At 35.8% G+C, this 17784-nt stretch overlaps 2 protein-coding genes across 5 annotated transcripts in view; one reads left to right on the forward strand and one right to left on the reverse strand.

The window, feature by feature from the left end:
* Positions 1–1848: 1848 nt before the first annotated feature.
* Positions 1849–3653, reverse strand: LOC149424704 (uncharacterized). Its single transcript, XM_089631475.1, has one exon. The coding sequence runs from the start codon at positions 3427–3429 to the stop codon at positions 2167–2169; it is 1263 nt and encodes a 420-aa protein (XP_089487601.1). The 5' UTR covers positions 3430–3653; the 3' UTR covers positions 1849–2166.
* Positions 3654–6231: 2578 nt separating this feature from the next.
* The window catches only part of sky (GTPase-activating protein skywalker), a 206165-nt gene continuing 194612 nt past the window's right edge, over positions 6232–17784 (forward strand). For all 4 annotated transcript variants that reach the window (XM_089630948.1, XM_089630956.1, XM_089630954.1 and 1 more), the window contains exons 1-2: positions 6232–6535; positions 7722–8048. In XM_089630948.1, coding sequence (XP_089487074.1) covers positions 7922–8048 — 127 coding nt within the window. In that variant the 5' untranslated portion in view covers positions 6232–6535; positions 7722–7921. The remainder of the gene's footprint in view (positions 6536–7721; positions 8049–17784) is intronic.

A 17784-nucleotide genomic window follows, 5' to 3' on the forward strand; every position in this document is an offset into this window, starting at 1 on the left:
ATTGGTGGAGACCGGAATTATGGATGTGTTCCGCAATGGTGAAGACGTTGAACGTTCCTGTACTTTACTCCCAAATGTCACGAGCCGCCACTGCCCAGGTTGCGTTACAATTTATTTTGTTTAGCACCTTCCAAAGGTACATGTATAGCATGTCTATGACATAAGCGGACTTTTCAGATTTCCAAGGGGTTCCCCTTAGCAGTGAATAAAAGGTGCTTCATAGCTATGCGACCTGAGGTTGGAAGTCAACCAAGAACTCTTCTGTGTTCAAAACATTTTGAAGAATGTTTTGTCAACAGAACATTGAATGTAACTCAATGGATGAAGCATTGCCGACCACATTATATGTTGGAATAATTATGTTTATTAGGTTATGGAGTAAAAAAATAAATAATAATAATACATAACATGAAAAATTACGTATCTACATTTTGAAAATTGATTATTATTACGATTTCCTAGGCTTGCTGGAAAAACTATTATACTTAATACAGTATTGTACAAACAAAAATGCGTTTTATTTAAATGAAATTGATGATAAAAAGTTAGAGATAGTTATTGTTTCCCCCAAATGCCAAGCCTGTTAATAATAACCATGGAAAGGTCTGAAGTTGCCGCCATCTTGGCAGCCATTTTTGTGCTACCATTTGGACAGGGTTTTTATTGGTATGTCCAGTCTCTTTTGGTACATATACATTTACGTCTTTTCCCATATGTTGAGGTTTGGCTCGCGTATGAATACGTAGCATTAGGGTATTTTTTTATTCATTGCGTGTAATACATAATATATATGAAAGTAAAAATATTGAGAGATATTACGTAAGAAAAAGGTTCAAATATATATGTACACAAAATAATAATGATACGGGGAAAAAAGATATTGAAAATAAAGCAATACTTTTGGACATCTAAAAGTTTAACTTTCATCATCACATAATATAAAATAATAGCCAAAATAATGAAAAATATAATAATAGCTCTCTCATTCAAAATTTAGGCGTATTAGATCTGTCAAAGAATTTATACATAAAAATGCAAAAATCAGCCATTTTAAATACATGTAGGATTACGATTTTTTTTTTAAATATTTATATTAAGGGATCAGTAAGATTTATAGGTCCAATTAGAAAGAAGTTCTACCGAGCCGAACCCTCTGATATGAAAATATTTGGAGTCGGTGAATTATTTTCCCATTTGATCTCTGGTGATTTGACGTGTTGTTTTGTATTATTTTGTATTTATTATGTTTGTATAATGCACTTGCGTAATGTGGATTGACTAGATGATCATTTGTGAAAAAGTGTGTGGAAGGGTTTAGTTTTTTCCTGTGGGGAAGATTTATCCCAGACATAAAGTCGTAAATTATAATATATAAAAAATATACTATAATTTCTTATTATATTATAATTTCCGACTTTATGTCCGGGTTAAATCTTCCCCACAGGAAAAACTAAACCCTTCCACACACTTTTCCACAAATGATCATCAAGTCAATCCACACTATGAAAGGAGAATTATTATTGGGAGAATTACTATTTTTTTTTAAAGAAAGATGTACATTCCCGGGTAACTCATAACCTGACAATAATTTAAAAATCTCCTACTACCACCCATAGTAAGCGGAAAATATTGTTAAGTCGCAATGGGGGACTTGAACTCACGACGAGGAGCCAGCAGAGGAATTGAACTCACGATGCCACAATGCGATGCCAACTCAGCCACTGACCGGTCAAATTAGTCATTAAACCAAAGAAGTAATACAAAATTGCAATATTAATTTATTTTATTATATAAATAGCAGTACTTTGTCATACAATACAAATATTACATAATAAAAATAATTTAGTCACTATAAAATATGTAGATTAGGTGAATATTTTAAATTTACAAGTGAAAATTTTATAAATTATATCTAATACTATGCACAAGTATGAATAATATATATTTACACCAGTCATCTAAATAAAATTAAAAATACAACATTCAACAACTTGACACATTTACAAGATGATTTACAAGCACAATGTTTCTTACACCTTCAAAATAGGCACTACGTATTGTGACGGGTGCCAAATTACACATCTTCAGAATGGTTTTCTGGGTTATTGATTGGTTGGGATCATTTTCAGGTTTGAAGAAGTCTTATTCTATTTCAATGGTAAATGACTATAAATTATATACAATATCATCTAGTAGCATGGCTATTCTATTGTAATAAAGAGGAATCGACTCACGAAAATTGATCAATTCCTTTATTTTGTAAGATAAAAAAGCCATTTGATCTCTGTCCAGATTCCCGAGGGTTAGGTGCAATAGGTTACTCGGGGTGACTAACGGATCAAACACCCGTACAAAATACTGGGGCAATAAATCTTCCAGATCTTTGTCCAAGTTATAACTATCGTTCAATTCTGCATTATTTGATTTGTTTGAAAGACAAAAATGAACTTTTTTCCATAGTTGTAACAAGTTGAGAGTAAGGTCTCGTGATTCTTGTAGATTAGCGTCATGAAATATAGGCAAGGAAGATGTAATAGAGTCAATAACATCCACAATGGCTTCATTATTAGTCTGCATGAATTTGATCAAAATAGTATTAACAACCTTTAGAAGATTTGGCAAGTGATCTCGATATACAGATGATTGTCGGTTATCAAAACCAGTTATTACAGCATGCACAGACAGGAATAGAATTTCAACTCTTTCCAAATGCGTGTTTCCAGTTTCATTAAATATTATTGTAATTTCTTCAAGTGCTACTAGAGTTGCCACAATAAAATCCTTATTCAAAAATGTTCGTTTAAAAAGGTTCTTATCTGAGACGTGGGTCTCAGCCAAGCACATACAATTAATGGTTTCAAGAGTCTGGAGAAGTAAATTTTCATTCAGCGAATTAGTAAGAATTTGATTAATTTTATGTGTAAAATCATTATCAATCATAAACTGAAGCCAAGAAGTCATGTAGATGTAATCGCTGTGGATGTTGTTATATATAAATCTCATTACTTGAATAATGACGAGACCATCATCGCAAGATATGTAATTGCAAACGAACTTCCTAATAGGCGGACAACTTATGACCTTTTCAACAGCTTTTTTATGGCAGCACATATTGGCCATGGTGCCTATGAGAGCTTCTGTTAACCTTGCGCTGTAGTTCGCTTTCAAAACATCACAGAATATTTGCATAACATTCTGATTGACCAAAAAATCGGTTACATCTCCTTCAGATGTCATATCCCATAAAAGACATAGTTCTTTATCAACATATTCCACTAAACTGTCCTCGTCGAGATATTCGAGTGTGTTTAGTTTCAATAACATATTTAAAACAAAACTTTCGCTGTACGCCGTATTGCCAATTGCGTCTCCTCTTATGTCTTCCTTTTTAGTTGTAACATTTTCTTCCGGTGGATCTGGGTCAACCATGGTGATCAGTGAAAATAAATAACTTCAATGTAACAAAACTTGAAAATATAATCCTGTTGATGTTGGTTTTCAAATAAAACGTATTTTCCGATTAAAATCTGAACAAACCAAAAACTAATTTCGATTTAGGCGGTGTAACGAGGTTTATTATTTAAAGTAAAGTTTTAGTTTAAAAAATAAGATGATTATGAGTACTGTCAAAATTCAAATTGACACACCAATTGCCAATAATATTCACCAAAGTGACAAAACGAACAGCCTGAAGTTGAGCTTAGTGATGGGCAGGATCGAAACATTTAGAAACTTAAAAAGAATCGAATGATTAATCGATTTAATCGCTCGGAGTTTAGCGGGAGCAGTAGCCGCGGACAGAGTATAATAAACCACTCACTAGATCAATATCTTCAGGCTTTTGTACAAAGTTTTTGAAAAAGTTTGTACACTACTTAACTGACTGACTGTAATTCTGACTGCTATGATATCGATTAATTCTGACCAAGGAAGTGACTGCTTTGAAATCGATGAATTCTAACAGAATCGATTCCTTGTTCAATGACATTTCAAAACGATTGTCTCGGACTTTGGTTTCGAATGGTTTTTGACAGAATTGATTTCTTGTTCGATGACGTTTCAAAACGATTGTTTCGGACTGTGATTTTTGACAGATTCGATTTATCCATAGCAATGAATCGAAATATTTCGATGGTCAATAAGATCGACTAAATCATCGATGATTCATCGATTATGCCCATCGCTAGTTGAGCTAAATGCTTTGGCTCATCATTATATATGGAAAACTTAGTGCTGGATCTCTTCCCTTCTTGCTTCATTTTGTTCGATATCTCGTGAGAGGCAAGTGGGGTGAAGGAGTAATAATGAGTGAAATAATATTAAATATTTAATTTACTATTAAAACAGAATTCCCCAGCAGGTTATGCGGTGTCAAATCAAATACAAAATGTTATTTGCCTTCCCCAGCTCGATAAATCCAGATAAAGCTGCAGAAACTGTGCTAGGAAAGGTTGTACTTGTAATGGACTGAGGCTGCTGGAGGCACTTTGCTTAAGCGATGGGTCTCCGACCTGACTGTGAAACACCAGAAGAAAATTATGATGATAATGGCATGATTGACTATCTTGAAGCTAAAAAATATCACCATATCGATTTTTTGATCCTGAAATTTTTTTTTTACTGTGGATACCGCACAACAGTCCCAACTGCTCCCAACCATCTGGAGCAAGTGAGACTATGGAATCCCCAATTGGGGTATGTCGTGAGTCGTGAGGCTGAAGGTAGTGGGACACTACACTTCGACCACGGAGGCCAAATTTACATTGAATTATTGTAATTTTTTATTAGCTTTAATAATAACTTTGAAATAATATTACCTGCTGGATTCTAACAACTCAAGTGAACAGAACTGTAAGCACGGTGTTCTTTTAAGTAAGGCAAATTAAAGCAGTGAGGAGAAACCTGCCTACAGAAGGCGACTAAATTGCTGGTCAATTATTATGTTGTTTTACGTCAAGATTATTGTAAAGCAATATATGCAAGGCTCCCAGATATTAAATGAACAAATTGCAATCCGTTTCAATGCTGCGGCAAGACTCATCACCGGCGTATCTAAATACTCCCACATTTCAGAGCATCTCAAAAATCTTCACTCGCTCAAATTTACCGAAAGAATCCAGTTTTGCTTGATGGTATTTAAATCACTTAACGGAATGGCTCCGGCTTATTTTTTATTCTTTAATTCTTATTGGAAATGTGTATTCCGGAAAATACCAATTCATGACAGTGGTCCCAATCATCAGCGTCATTAAAAGCTAACGTTAAAAGGTTTAAGAAACCAAAGCGCACATCAGATACTAAGTTTGGTGAGCCTGCTATCGGAGTGTCAGGACCTAAAGCCTGGAATAGATTGCCACGTGATTTAAGAATGATCCCAGTCTCGACAGAATTTAGAACTAAACTTAAATCTCACCTTTTTAGACAGTCATATCCATAAAGTCAGAAACATTTCAATTCACAGTCCGCGACACTGTAAATAACGAAATGCGTAAAAACTAAGGATTCATAAGCTTTTGAAGGTTATTTCAAAAATTCTCCAGTTTTGAATTCTCCAGTCTTTAAAAAAATATCAACTCTCTGCTGCCACTAATCTTCTAAAATGTAATAAAGATAGTAAAGGAAATTAAATGCACAGTGTTTTTACTATAGTGTCCTCTGTGTGCAGTCGTAAACTTTTAATAAAAATGTGATTATTCTAAGTGACCTGCCAGGTAAGTATGGTTTCTATATCTGTTCATAAATAATAAATATGTTTTGATGAATCTGATTGTTAAGTAATAAAATTAAGGAGCCTAGGAACTGGAAATAAGTTTTTCAGCGCCTTTGAGGTGATTGTTAACAAAAAAACGGCGCTAAATATAATATATATTAAATATGGCGCTTTTTATCTCATTGGTTTTTCTGTAACTGGGAATGCTAACAACTTCTTGTAAATAAGTCTCTTATAAATTCGTAAATTCTATGAATCACTTATTTGCTTCATCTGCCTAGTAAGTAAAAAAAAATCTGAAGAGCTTTTATTTTTCTTTAAGATTTTGGTTTTAGAAGGGTATTAGTCTAATTTACGCTAAATTGGATAACAACAGACCCCTAAAGTCTCTCGAGTGGCAAATAAGGTTTTATTTTTTTATTATTTTCTAGCTAAAGTGTGGTCTAGACATGCGCAAGCGCGCTCTTGTGTCAATTTCCAGAAGCAGATCCAGAGAATTATTTTCTTTCGAGCTTTTCGCGAGAGTCGTTTGATGAATCGTGTCGTCGTGCGGTATTATTTCGCGAATATTATGTGTCTAAGTTTATATTATTGTACAATTTTTGCGAGATATGTGTAAACAAAATAATGACATTTCTCATTTGCTGACAATACATGTTGATCAAAGTTTGGCGGTTTTCTGTCGAAGTTGGGTTGTGTTTATTACAAAACACTTATTTATGTCCAGTCAATTTTGACTCTTTGAAGGTAATGACTTTTCTTTAAATCTCAAGTCTAATTACCCAGAATTTTAAATTTGTAGTGAATTATTCTTCAAAGTCAGTGGTACGATTTTTTAAAATTTACTGAATTATATTAATATTTTTATTTTTATGTAATGTCAAACTAATATTCCTCAATATTCTTGACAGGCATGGGTTGGGCATGTGAAACTACAATGCTTTTAAAAGAGTTCTGGGTCAATTTAAAAATCGACTATTTGTTGTTATGTTATTTCTTCTAAATATAGAACAGATCGTAGAGTTGGCATCGCGGCGGCGATCAGCTGAGATTCCCGATAATGACAATTGAAAAATACCGCTCGAATTTTATATCATTGCACAATATTTCTTTAAAAAACGTTGTACAAACTTAAATACGAATATGCCCTATTTCACCTTTTATCACTTGATCTGCATTTTTAAATAGCATCACAGGAATATTAAAATGATTCATAATCTTTACAATTACCTACTTATTTGTAAAGGAAGAGGTGCTAAGAAGCTCATTAAAATGCATATTATATTCTTACTCCTGTATCATATTTGTTTATTGAATGATAGATTTAGAATTTAAATAATATGGTGACATTTAAGTATAATACAATTGTCATGCTACCTGTAAGGATATTATGCATTCTAGAAGCTTCTGTAAACCAAGGCCCATTTTGCTTTGCAATATACAAGTCCTGTCATTTGACAAATCTCTTGAAATACAAAAAGATTTCCCGCTATCACTGTTGTGTTAAGCCAGACCACATTAAAACACAAAATTAGATTTAATTCATAAAGATACCAGAATGTGTAATTAAGATTTACAACCGGCTTGCAATTAACCCAACAGTTATTACTTTAACTATATTACTAAGTCTCTTTATAGCTATGTTGAGCAACTCAATTAGGTACTTATTTGTATGGGGCTCTTTCTGGCATTAGAATTTGAATACCAAATTGTCTCACAAGAATTGTGTAACATAAGCATGAACAAACTAAAATCAAATTTATTTTTTACAAAAAATAATATGCGGGGATGTCTCAAAGATTAGCACAATGGCAGATTGGATATTTAAATATAAAATCATTTCCAAAAATTCAAGTTTTCATCTGACTACGGCAATTCCAAATTTGATTAAGAAAAATGGTCAAATACACAACTCTCGCTAAATTTAATGATTACTTAAATTTAAATAGTTGATTCTTTAGGGAAAAACACTTTTTTTGTATCTAAAGGGGATTTTTTATTTGTATTGCAGGCTAAAAATGGTGCAGCAAGACCAGACTTAGACTAAGATAAATATAAGAGGATGATACCCTTCAGGGAGCCTCTGTGTCCGTAGAGTGGGGCCCTCCCCCATGGCTTGCGGGTGAAGTGCTCTGCTCACTGGTGACAGTAACTGGTTAGTGTCAGAGTGTCAGTGGTGGTGAGTGCTGCGAGTGCCAGTGTCAGTGTCAGATGCCCTCGCACCAGGCGGGCCACAGCATGCTGTCTGCCGTGGTTGAGGAGGAAGCCGACCTGTACGAGGTCTTCCCTCCGCATGTCGACCCCAGCGGGATCACCATCCTCTCGGAGAGCCCCCCAGGTCTGTATCACTCATTCACTTCATCATTCTTAGCAATACATACAATATACTAACTATCTTGCATTATATGTAATGTTTATTTTATTCCCTTTGTCACTTTACAATCTGACAAATTGGTAATTATTTCTTGATTCTCTGATATTATCAAGTTATTTCTTCTACTTTTTTCCTTCACAATATCAACAGTGAAGTTTGTTCCATGGATCCACTACTATTTTTGCATTTGTGTTTCCTAGGATTGGATGCAAATGGTTTAATCATTTTTTTTAGTGTCCAAGGAGATTTATATTTGTGTTGATGGTGAAGATTTCTTTAATATCAGGGCAACTATAATGTCCAGATAAAATTTTGAAAGTATCAATCAAGTCACCCCTTTCTCTTCTTTCTTTTAACGTTGGTAATCTCGGTTCCTTGAGTCTATCTTGTCTTCATGTCCCATGTTAGATCAAGGGAAACTTTGGTAATCTTAGTTCCTTGAGTCTATCTTGTCTTCATGTCCAGTGTTAGATCAAGGGAAACATTGGTAATCTTAGATCCTTGAGTCTATCTTGTCTTCATGTCTGGTTTTAGTTCAAGGGAAACGTTGGTAATCTTAGTTCCTTGAGTCTATCTTGTCTTCATGTCCGGTGTTAGATCAAGGGAAACGTTGGCAATCTTAGTTCCTTGAGTCTATCTTGTCTTCATGTCCGGTGTTAGATCAAGGGAAACGTTGGTAATCTTAGTTCCTTGAGTCTATCTTGTCTTCATGTCCGGTGTTAGATCAAGGGAAACGTTGGTAATCTTAGTTCCTTGAGTCTATCTTGTCTTCATGTCCGGTGTTAGTTCAAGGGAAACGTTGGTAATCTTAGTTCCTTGAGTCTATCTTGTCTTCATGTCTGGTGTTAGTTCAAGGGAAACGTTGGTAATCTTAGTTCCTTGAGTCTATCTTGTCTTCATGTCCGGTGTTAGATCAAGGGAAACGTTGGTAATCTTAGTTCCTTGAGTCTATCTTGTCTTCATGTCCGGTGTTAGTTCAAGGGAAACGTTGGTAATCTTAGTTCCTTGAGTCTATCTTGTCTTCATGTCCGGTGTTAGATCAAGGGAAACGTTGGTAATCTTAGTTCCTTGAGTCCTTCTTGTTTTCAGGTCCAGTGTTAGATCAAGGGAAGCTTTCCCAATTAAGCATGTTATTGAATTTGATTTTCAGCGATATGCGGGTTCCCATTTCAAGTATTTACATAGTTTTCTAGAAAAGATTTTAATATAGGCCTATAAACAAATATTTCATGAATATAAATAATTTAATAATAATTAATATAGATTGATGGGATATCAATTCAATAAAATTGATGTATTATTACTATTATGAGTAATGTTTCGTGGAAATTAAAATTAATATTTTTGTCTGTTGGCTAAACAATCTGATCTAATTTGAATTGTCATATTGTAATACATTGAAATTTCTTATCTATAACATATGCATGGAATCCATTATTACTTGACATTAGATTTATCAAATAAATGTATTGATCCTTTGACTTTGGATAGGCCTCAATCTCTAAGAATGATTCATATTATGTAATAGATCTGCACCATCTGCAGTAGATTTATTTTGTCCTTTATTTTAAATAGTTGTTGTTTCCTGGATTCCTAAATAATATCACAATTTATAAAAAAATTATGAATGTCTGATTCAAATCTATGAGTCAATTTAGTACTCTAATTGGCTCGTCAAATATGCTTCTCAATCTCTCAAGTCCATTGCCTGTGAAAGGAATTAAGAGGTTTATGCAAAAAGTAATGGGATTAACTTTATTGTACTTGAAGTGATTTTTTTAAATCAGGGCTTTGGCTGATATTGGAGCATGAAGCATTGGAGTACATGGTTTTGACTAGGGCGCAGATTTTTTTAATATTGCTACATTATTTGGCACTTATGTTTTCTGAATATTCAAGAATTTTTTAGTTTTGTACATGAGGACATTCATAAAGAACGCCAAACCTATGTTAATGTAATGATCTGAATAAAAAAGGCTGTCTTAGATTGTTTTGACACAAAGAGCAGATACATTGTGAAAAGAATGTTGGAAGGATATAAGACAGCCAAAGGGATGTGTTCAAGAAGTCTGGGATGTCATGGAAGATAGTATATGATCAAGTCAACGAAGTTGGATTGTGCAAAGAGCGGAATAACAGACAAACTACCTTAACCCACCTCACAACGCTAGTTCCCCTGCCTTTACACTGTACAGACGGGGGCGCTCTTGTGAGGTGTCTATAAAAAAAAAAATTGTAAAGCTCCATATTATTTATATAAATTTTTCACCGCCGTTCAGGTCACAAGTTTTGAGATAATATCTAAAAAATATCCTATATCTCATTTGAATGTTTAAAATTTTTTTCCATTATTATTATGCGGGTAGATAAAACTTTGAAATTTCCATTATATATTTTTATGTTTATGCAACATATTTTAGCTTTCAAATTTGCATTATTACAAAATTTGTGTTGACTTTTGCCTGAAATTTAATCTCATGATATTTTGGTATTATTGCCATCAAAGGGCGAAATGGCTGTCACACGTAAAAATATCTAAATTAACAGATCTTAATAATGTAAAAAAATATTATTGTCTTATTAAATTTATTACAAATAATGTAAACTTAGTTTTTCAATTGGACATAAGTAATTAAAAAAAATAGTGCTTTAGAGGTCAGAATGAAGCAAAAAAATGCCTGCTCCATAATATCTCTGATTTTAATCACTCTATAAGCCCGTTTTCAAAGTCATCTCTGCTAAGATACGAAATTCTAAAATTTCTCCTCTTTTTTTCGAAAAGCTTGTTGAGTTTACAAATGAATTTTGGCTGATTCCCAAAATAATTTACCAGTTTTTTGTTTTTTTTTTACAAGTTTGCCTTACCTGTTCACTAGGTACTATGTATTACGATTTAAAAAAATATATAGTTAAAAATAATTTAATCACCTTTTGTAATGCGTTCACAAAAAAGTAGGAACCTACATTAAATATTATCTTGCTCGTATTATCTTTCTGTATTATTGGTAGGCAATTATGTCGAGATAAATATTTTGGTAGAACTGTAAAAACTAGCAAAGATTCAAATTTATTATTCAACAGATGGCGCTGTTACACTCTCGGGAAATTTAGATAAATATTTTATAATTTGTTTGATTTGGGACTTTTATTTTTTTATTTAATAAAATTGTTAGTTTCTTTTGCTCATTATTTTTTTAAAATATCTTTATGAATGTTAAATAGAAAGATGTCTAGATTAAAAAAAATTAACTTAGTTCAGAATCTCGCAAATATCCAGGTGTTTCACAACAAAATTTAATGATAATTTTAGCTCTTACTATAAAAATAAGTACATTACGTTTTATATGACCATAAGAGGAACGGCTGCACGGCTGTATTCCCGTATTCAAACTAAATTTTATTTTGGATTTCAGGCCGAAATAACCGAACTGAATAATTTGTTTTCAATAAAAACATAAAGTAAATATCTAGTACGGATGTGAGATATTTTATTTATTGGTGGTTTAAATTATAAAATATAGAAAGGCCATTAAATAATTCGATTTTTCATGATTTTCGAGGCAACTTTGCTTAGGCAAAGTTATCAAAAATCAAATTCTTTAAAGGTCTTTATTTTTCATTTAAAAGACAAACAAATAAAATAGCTCGCATCCGTACGCTGCTGTATGCTGTACGTTTTTATTAAAAACATATTATTCAGATGGTCTCAAAACTAAAATTAAGTTTTGCATGAAATTAGAATAAACATCGCTCAGCTGGTCTCGTAATAAGAAATAATTTTTGCTCTTATTATAAAAATAACTTAATTTTATTTTTACCGACTTATCACTTCTAGTTAAAAAGGATTTAAAAAAAAACTTGTTTCTTACGAGACGCGTTTTTATAAACAATGGTATAAATAGAGTTTATAGATTTCCATTCTTGCCATTAATAGTATATCCCCGATGACAGATTTTGGCTATTATATTATTATGACGTATTTTAATCATCATATTAATATTGTACATAGTACCTACAAGTATATCGGCAAAAGCAATTCATTTTACGATCATTTAGATTAAAATCTCCACTTTATCACCAAATTCGACTCAAATAAACTGACGCTAGATGACCTAAATTTTTTTTTTGATTTCGTATATCGTCACAGAATCAGCGAGGTGTGTGTTTTATTATTACTTTTTATGTCAATACCGCACGAGAGTCTTATCTGCTCCCGTTGCGGCTGTTCAACACGTCCAACAGATGGCGCTGTTTTTAAAAAAAGCATGTTTTTCCCTGTCACCGGTGACATTTATATAATATAGGTATATAAAATAACACATGCGTATTCGAATGCAATGTTGTTTCAAAGTTTCAAAGCAATCGGTGAAGAACGTTCGTAGATTTAAGATTTTTAACAAACGAACAGTTACATTTTTATTTACATAGATTAATGTTATTTTTTAATGTTTATACCGCACAAGAGTTCCAACTGCTCCCGACTGTCCGGAACCAGTGAGACTATGGCATCCCCAATAATTTGGATATTTTGAGAGTTTGTAGGCAGTGAAAAGGAAAAGGAGATGAAGTAGAGGATGGTTGGTTCAGATTTAGTCACCAAACACAAAATGATTCCGGTCAAGTTATCAGTTCTTAGAATTATATTATGTTAGTATGTAAAATGCAAATGTCTGGATTTAATTTCTAAGCTTTTACTGTATTTGGACAATTGTAATGCGTCTTCGATGTTATTTTTCTCAAAAAGCGAAAATATACAAATTTTCATTTACCTATCAATATTTATTTATATTTTACGCCCATACGGACTTTAACGAACACGTGATAAACGCATTGATATATTTATATTTAGATGAGACATGAAGCGAAAAAATTGGTTCTACTTTTTCCCAATTGACCTCCAACGCTCTAACTAAAACTACCGAATCCGATCTACGCGCGAGGCTTATAGCTCTATGAATATAATAATTTAGTGGAACAGTAATCATGAAGTAAAATTTGTAGAACTCATGCAGAAGAATAGTACTATGCTAACCTTTAATTATTATTATAGCCTTCTTGTAAATTCGACACATTCTATGCCCTTGGAATAAACAAGCCATATATTCGTTTGTCTACCACCACGTATATAGGTAAAAGGCCAAATATCACTTGGCAAATGGAATCTAGAAACGGAAGTTTGGTGATCTGGTGAGGAGGCACGGAATGAAAGATGTTGTGAAGGTCAGAGTGTTTATTTTGTGAGTCAGGGCCGTGATGAGAGTGGGCGTAGGACTGATGTTGTATTCTCCGGATGCTGGCTGTGATGGCAGGTCAAGCGCGGGTCTGTGAGTCGACGCCGGGCGCTGGTGACCGGACTCGTTGTCTGTCAGGCACTGGCGATCTTGGCAATCAGTACTCCAGTGCTGACGAGAATGCCGAAGGTGCGGTGGACCTTGTTAGGCGGTTGAGTGGGAGTTGAGCAGACCAGTGAGGATGCTGCGTGTCCTCGTGGTGGTCATGGTGAGTGGATGAAGCGCTGGTCAGAGACGCTGGAACCAGGGCGCTGTAATCCATGTAGCGTTGGCCAGGAACGGCGATCTGGGCCAAAGCGCTATGATGATGTCCCGATGGAGTCCATGATGAGAGCCGGGAAGAATGTCCTTCGCGCAAGTGAGGTGCGCGGATTATCACTCGTTGAGCACCTTGTTAACTGATGGCAGATTGATGACTGACTGACTGCTTGATATCTAATGGATTTTTTTTTTTTTTTTTCCGAGGTGCAAAGTCTCTTGTTAGGAGCTTTTTTTCTCGTTGTCTGAAGTGCGCAGGTACCTGGAGGGGGGGTTTTGTGCCCTATGTGCGGGCTGCCTTTAGGCGACTGAGTGATGTGAGATTGTTTTTTTTATTTTGGTATGTGTGATTTATTTATTTATTTTTAAAAATATATTGTTTTAAGCCCGCACATTAGGGGGGGAGTAGAATGGAGATGGGGTATGGGTATTTGGAGAGGGTGTCGCTTGGATTGGGTTTACCCAGGCTAGAGATGCTGGGGTTGGGGTTTGATGCTAGGTTGCTGAAGAAAGTTTTGGCCAGATCGACTATGTGTTTCCTAAGTGGGGGGATTTTCGTGCCTGAATTTATTATCGAGTTTCTGACAAACCATGGACTTTTGGTGTATCGTCTGAGCGTTGCATTTTGGAATTGTTCCAGACGTTTGGTGTTCCCCGTGGCCCAGATGGGGGAGGCGTAGGTAATGGTAGGTCTGATTTTAGCGCGGTAGATGGTGAGTTTATTGTAAAGAGAGGTTTTTGAGTTTGCATGAAGGAGGGGGTAGAGGGCACTAGAGGTTTTCCTGGCCTTGTTAAGCGTTTCTGAAATGTGGGCGGTCCAGGAAAGTTTTTTGTCAAGGGTCACTCCAAGATATTTGGCGGTGTTGTGCCATGGTATGACTTCGCCGTGAAGAGTTACAGCCCTCCAAGGGGTGCAACGGTTCTTTCTATGGGAGAAGAAAACCGCTACACTTTTGGAGGGGTTCACATCGATGCGCCACTTGTCATACCAGTCTTGGAGTTTGTTGATGTCTTGTTGGAGTCGGTAAGTTATCATCCTGGGAGAACTGTATTGCGCCAGAAGGGCCGTGTCGTCGGCGTAAATTGCTTTTTTGGAGTGGGGGGTTGAATTTTCTGGAAGGGGAATATCGTGTGTGTAGATATTGAAGAGGGTGGGGGACAGCAGGGATCCTTGGGGGACGCCTGCTGTCATGAAGCGAGTGGTGGAGAGGGCACTGCCGTACTTCACTTGGAAGGTGCGGCGATGTAGGAAAGATTTTAGGGTCCCGAGTAGCTGGGGATCGATCCCTGTGTCGTGGAGTTTGAAAAGTAGGCCGTTGAGCCATACTTTGTCGAAAGCTTTGGCTATGTCCAGGAATATGGTGCCAGTTGACCGCTGGGAGTTGAAGCCGCCGAGAATGAGTTCGGTGACTCTTAGGAGTTGATGAAGGGTAGAATGTTCAGCTCTGAAGCCGTGTTGCTCGTCGGGAAGTGTAGAGACTTCGTGTAAATGCTTGAGGAGCCTGGTGAGGAGGATTTGTTCGAAGATTTTTCCAATGTTGGAGAGGAGGCTGATTGGTCGGTGGTTTTCGCACTGGAGCCGGTCTTTGCCAGGTTTGGCTAAAACGATGACGTGGGCGTGCTTCCAGCTTTTGGGGAAGTGGCGCAGTCGAAGGGCGGTGTTGAAGAGGTTTACTAGGGCCAGAATTGTTTTGCGGGGGAGGGCTTTTAGTGCGAAATTTGTGATGCCGTCGGGACCTGGAGCTTTTTTGTTCTTCCGACTTTTTATAGTTCGGCGAACTTCTGCGGGTGTGGTGAAATGAATGTTGGTGGAGGGGAGGTTGTTGAAGATTGAGTTTACTTTGCGGTTGACGTTAGTAATGTGTATGGGGTCGGCGTGTTTGAGGCTGGGGCTAAATTGTTTTTCTAGGCTGTCTGCGAACGCCTCAGCTTTGTCCGGGTCGTCGAAGACGAGCCCGGATGAGGTTTGGATGGGGTGGTTTGGTGTGGAGGTGGTTTGAAGGGCTTTTGCAAGTTTCCATAAGGAGCCATCTTGTAGGTTGATGCTTTGTAGCTTGTCGTTCCAGGTTGAATTGGAGTGCTCTGTTAGTGCTTTTTTAATTTGGGCTTGAAGGCGGTTGATGACCGTTTTGATTCTGGGGTTTTGATATTTGTGCCATTGGCGACGAAGGGAGTTTTTTGTTTGGATGAGTGATTTTATTGGAGAGGGGAGAGAATCTTGGAGTGGGGGGGGGCTTTTCATGAGGTGAGAAAAGACTGACTGCTTTCTTCACGCTGTCGCTTTTAAAAGGTGAAGAAGCTTCTGGAACAATTTGGTTGCTATGTAGAATTTTCCAAACAAATAAATAAAAGAACATCCAAGAAGCTTGTTTGGAAAAATCGAGACTTCTAGAATTTCGTTCGAATGAAGTAGTTGCGTACCACTACAGAAGAAAAAGAAGTATTTATTTTGTGAATAATTTTATAAGAAAGAAAAAAATATTAAAAACACGTTTTTTTTCTATTATTTAATATGTTATGGACATGAAAAAAAAATCACAGTTTATCTTTAGATGCAACTAAAGTATTTGTCTAGAGGAGAGGTTTTTGCTCTATTTCAAATGAACATTTTCGCTTAATTATTATCGTTTTTTAATATTAGCGCGCTCCCTCTAACATTCGTATTTTCATATCTCCCTTTCAAAGCATATTTGAACGCTTACTGCGGGGCCTTATCAACAGCTAGTCAGTTTACTTATTCGTAACTTGTCGATAATGTCCATGCCAAACGACAAGTTGAAACACTTTTGGGAACATTGCGAGAATATTGCATCACAAAATGATCCAGTGACGAGTGCTCCATACAATATTATTTAGCGTTTTGTTTACTGTATCTATGCACCATCAACATCCACCGCCCGATAAGTAATAGAGATAAGATTACCCTGTGCATTCTGCGATTTTGTCGATATTGCTTTGTAGGCCCGGTATATCAGTCAGTCCGTATCCTCGCTATGTGCGACATTCCTCGCGCAAATTTAAGCTAAATCTCTAGCCTTGGTAAGCCGCAGAATAGTAGCAGTAACAAATGTCAAATATGACGTTTACGTAAGTAATTGCGTACTCCATTCTCACCGTAATATACGTAAATTATATAATTTTATCAGTATGGATTGTTACATTCATCGAGCGATGGGGGATGTTGATGTTATTAATTGATAATCAATCTAAAATAGACAAATAGTCTGGTACGGTATTAAACGAGGAATTTTTCAACGTCAGGACAGTGTTTTCAGCCGTTTGTTTGTCATAATTTCATGAATAGTGCATTGACTACACAAAACAAATAGTATTTAAAATTAGTATCCTGCTGATTGAAGTGGGGAACTTTATCAAAATAATCAAATAGTGAATTAGCCCACCTAAAACATTTGACATTTTGAAAACTCTCATTCTCTTGATGACGTAGGAGCATAGATATACCACTAACGCAGCATAGAAAATCAAGTACTTTCCTGTAATAAAATCATATAAAATACCTGTAATATTGCTAATATCTAGGCTTTCGATCTATATACGGATAGTGTTCCAAACCGCGCTAAGCTCCACATTCCAAACAAGCCGAGCTGAAAATCAACTGATATACCGGACCTTAGCTGACTAGCTTTCGTACCGGCTCCCCGTGTTTTGTTCCCGGTCATATTATCGTGACCCCCCCTCCCGATTTATATGCGTAACGTAGGCCACACATTACGCTATACGCATTATGGTTTGGCCTATTTCAGCATATCGCTCGCCATACATTCCCATTGGTAGCGATGTCACGAGAATATAGCGTGGTCTGTCACAGGTAAAACGCATGTTATAACCGATAACAAAACACGCACACTCCCACTGCGACTCGTTCAATCCGACTGAAGTCTTGACCAGTGATGGTATGGCCAAATTTTTTTATTTCCCTAAATCTAGAGAAATTTCCCTAGACGTCACATCACTGGTGGTCACTGAACCGACTATGAGGAGCGTTTTCACAAGAAAAAGAGAAATTTCTATCCCTAAAGGGTTTTTTTAATATTTTATACTAATAATATTAACTAACAATATTGTAACAAAATTGGTTGAAAATTAACTCTCTTACCCTTAATATAAGAAAAAACTAAATATATAACATT

The sequence above is a fragment of the Hesperophylax consimilis genome, chromosome 4 (genome assembly GCF_061612785.1).
Source record: "Hesperophylax consimilis isolate HC1 chromosome 4, BYU_Hcon_1.0, whole genome shotgun sequence".
NCBI lineage: Eukaryota > Metazoa > Arthropoda > Insecta > Trichoptera > Limnephilidae > Hesperophylax > Hesperophylax consimilis.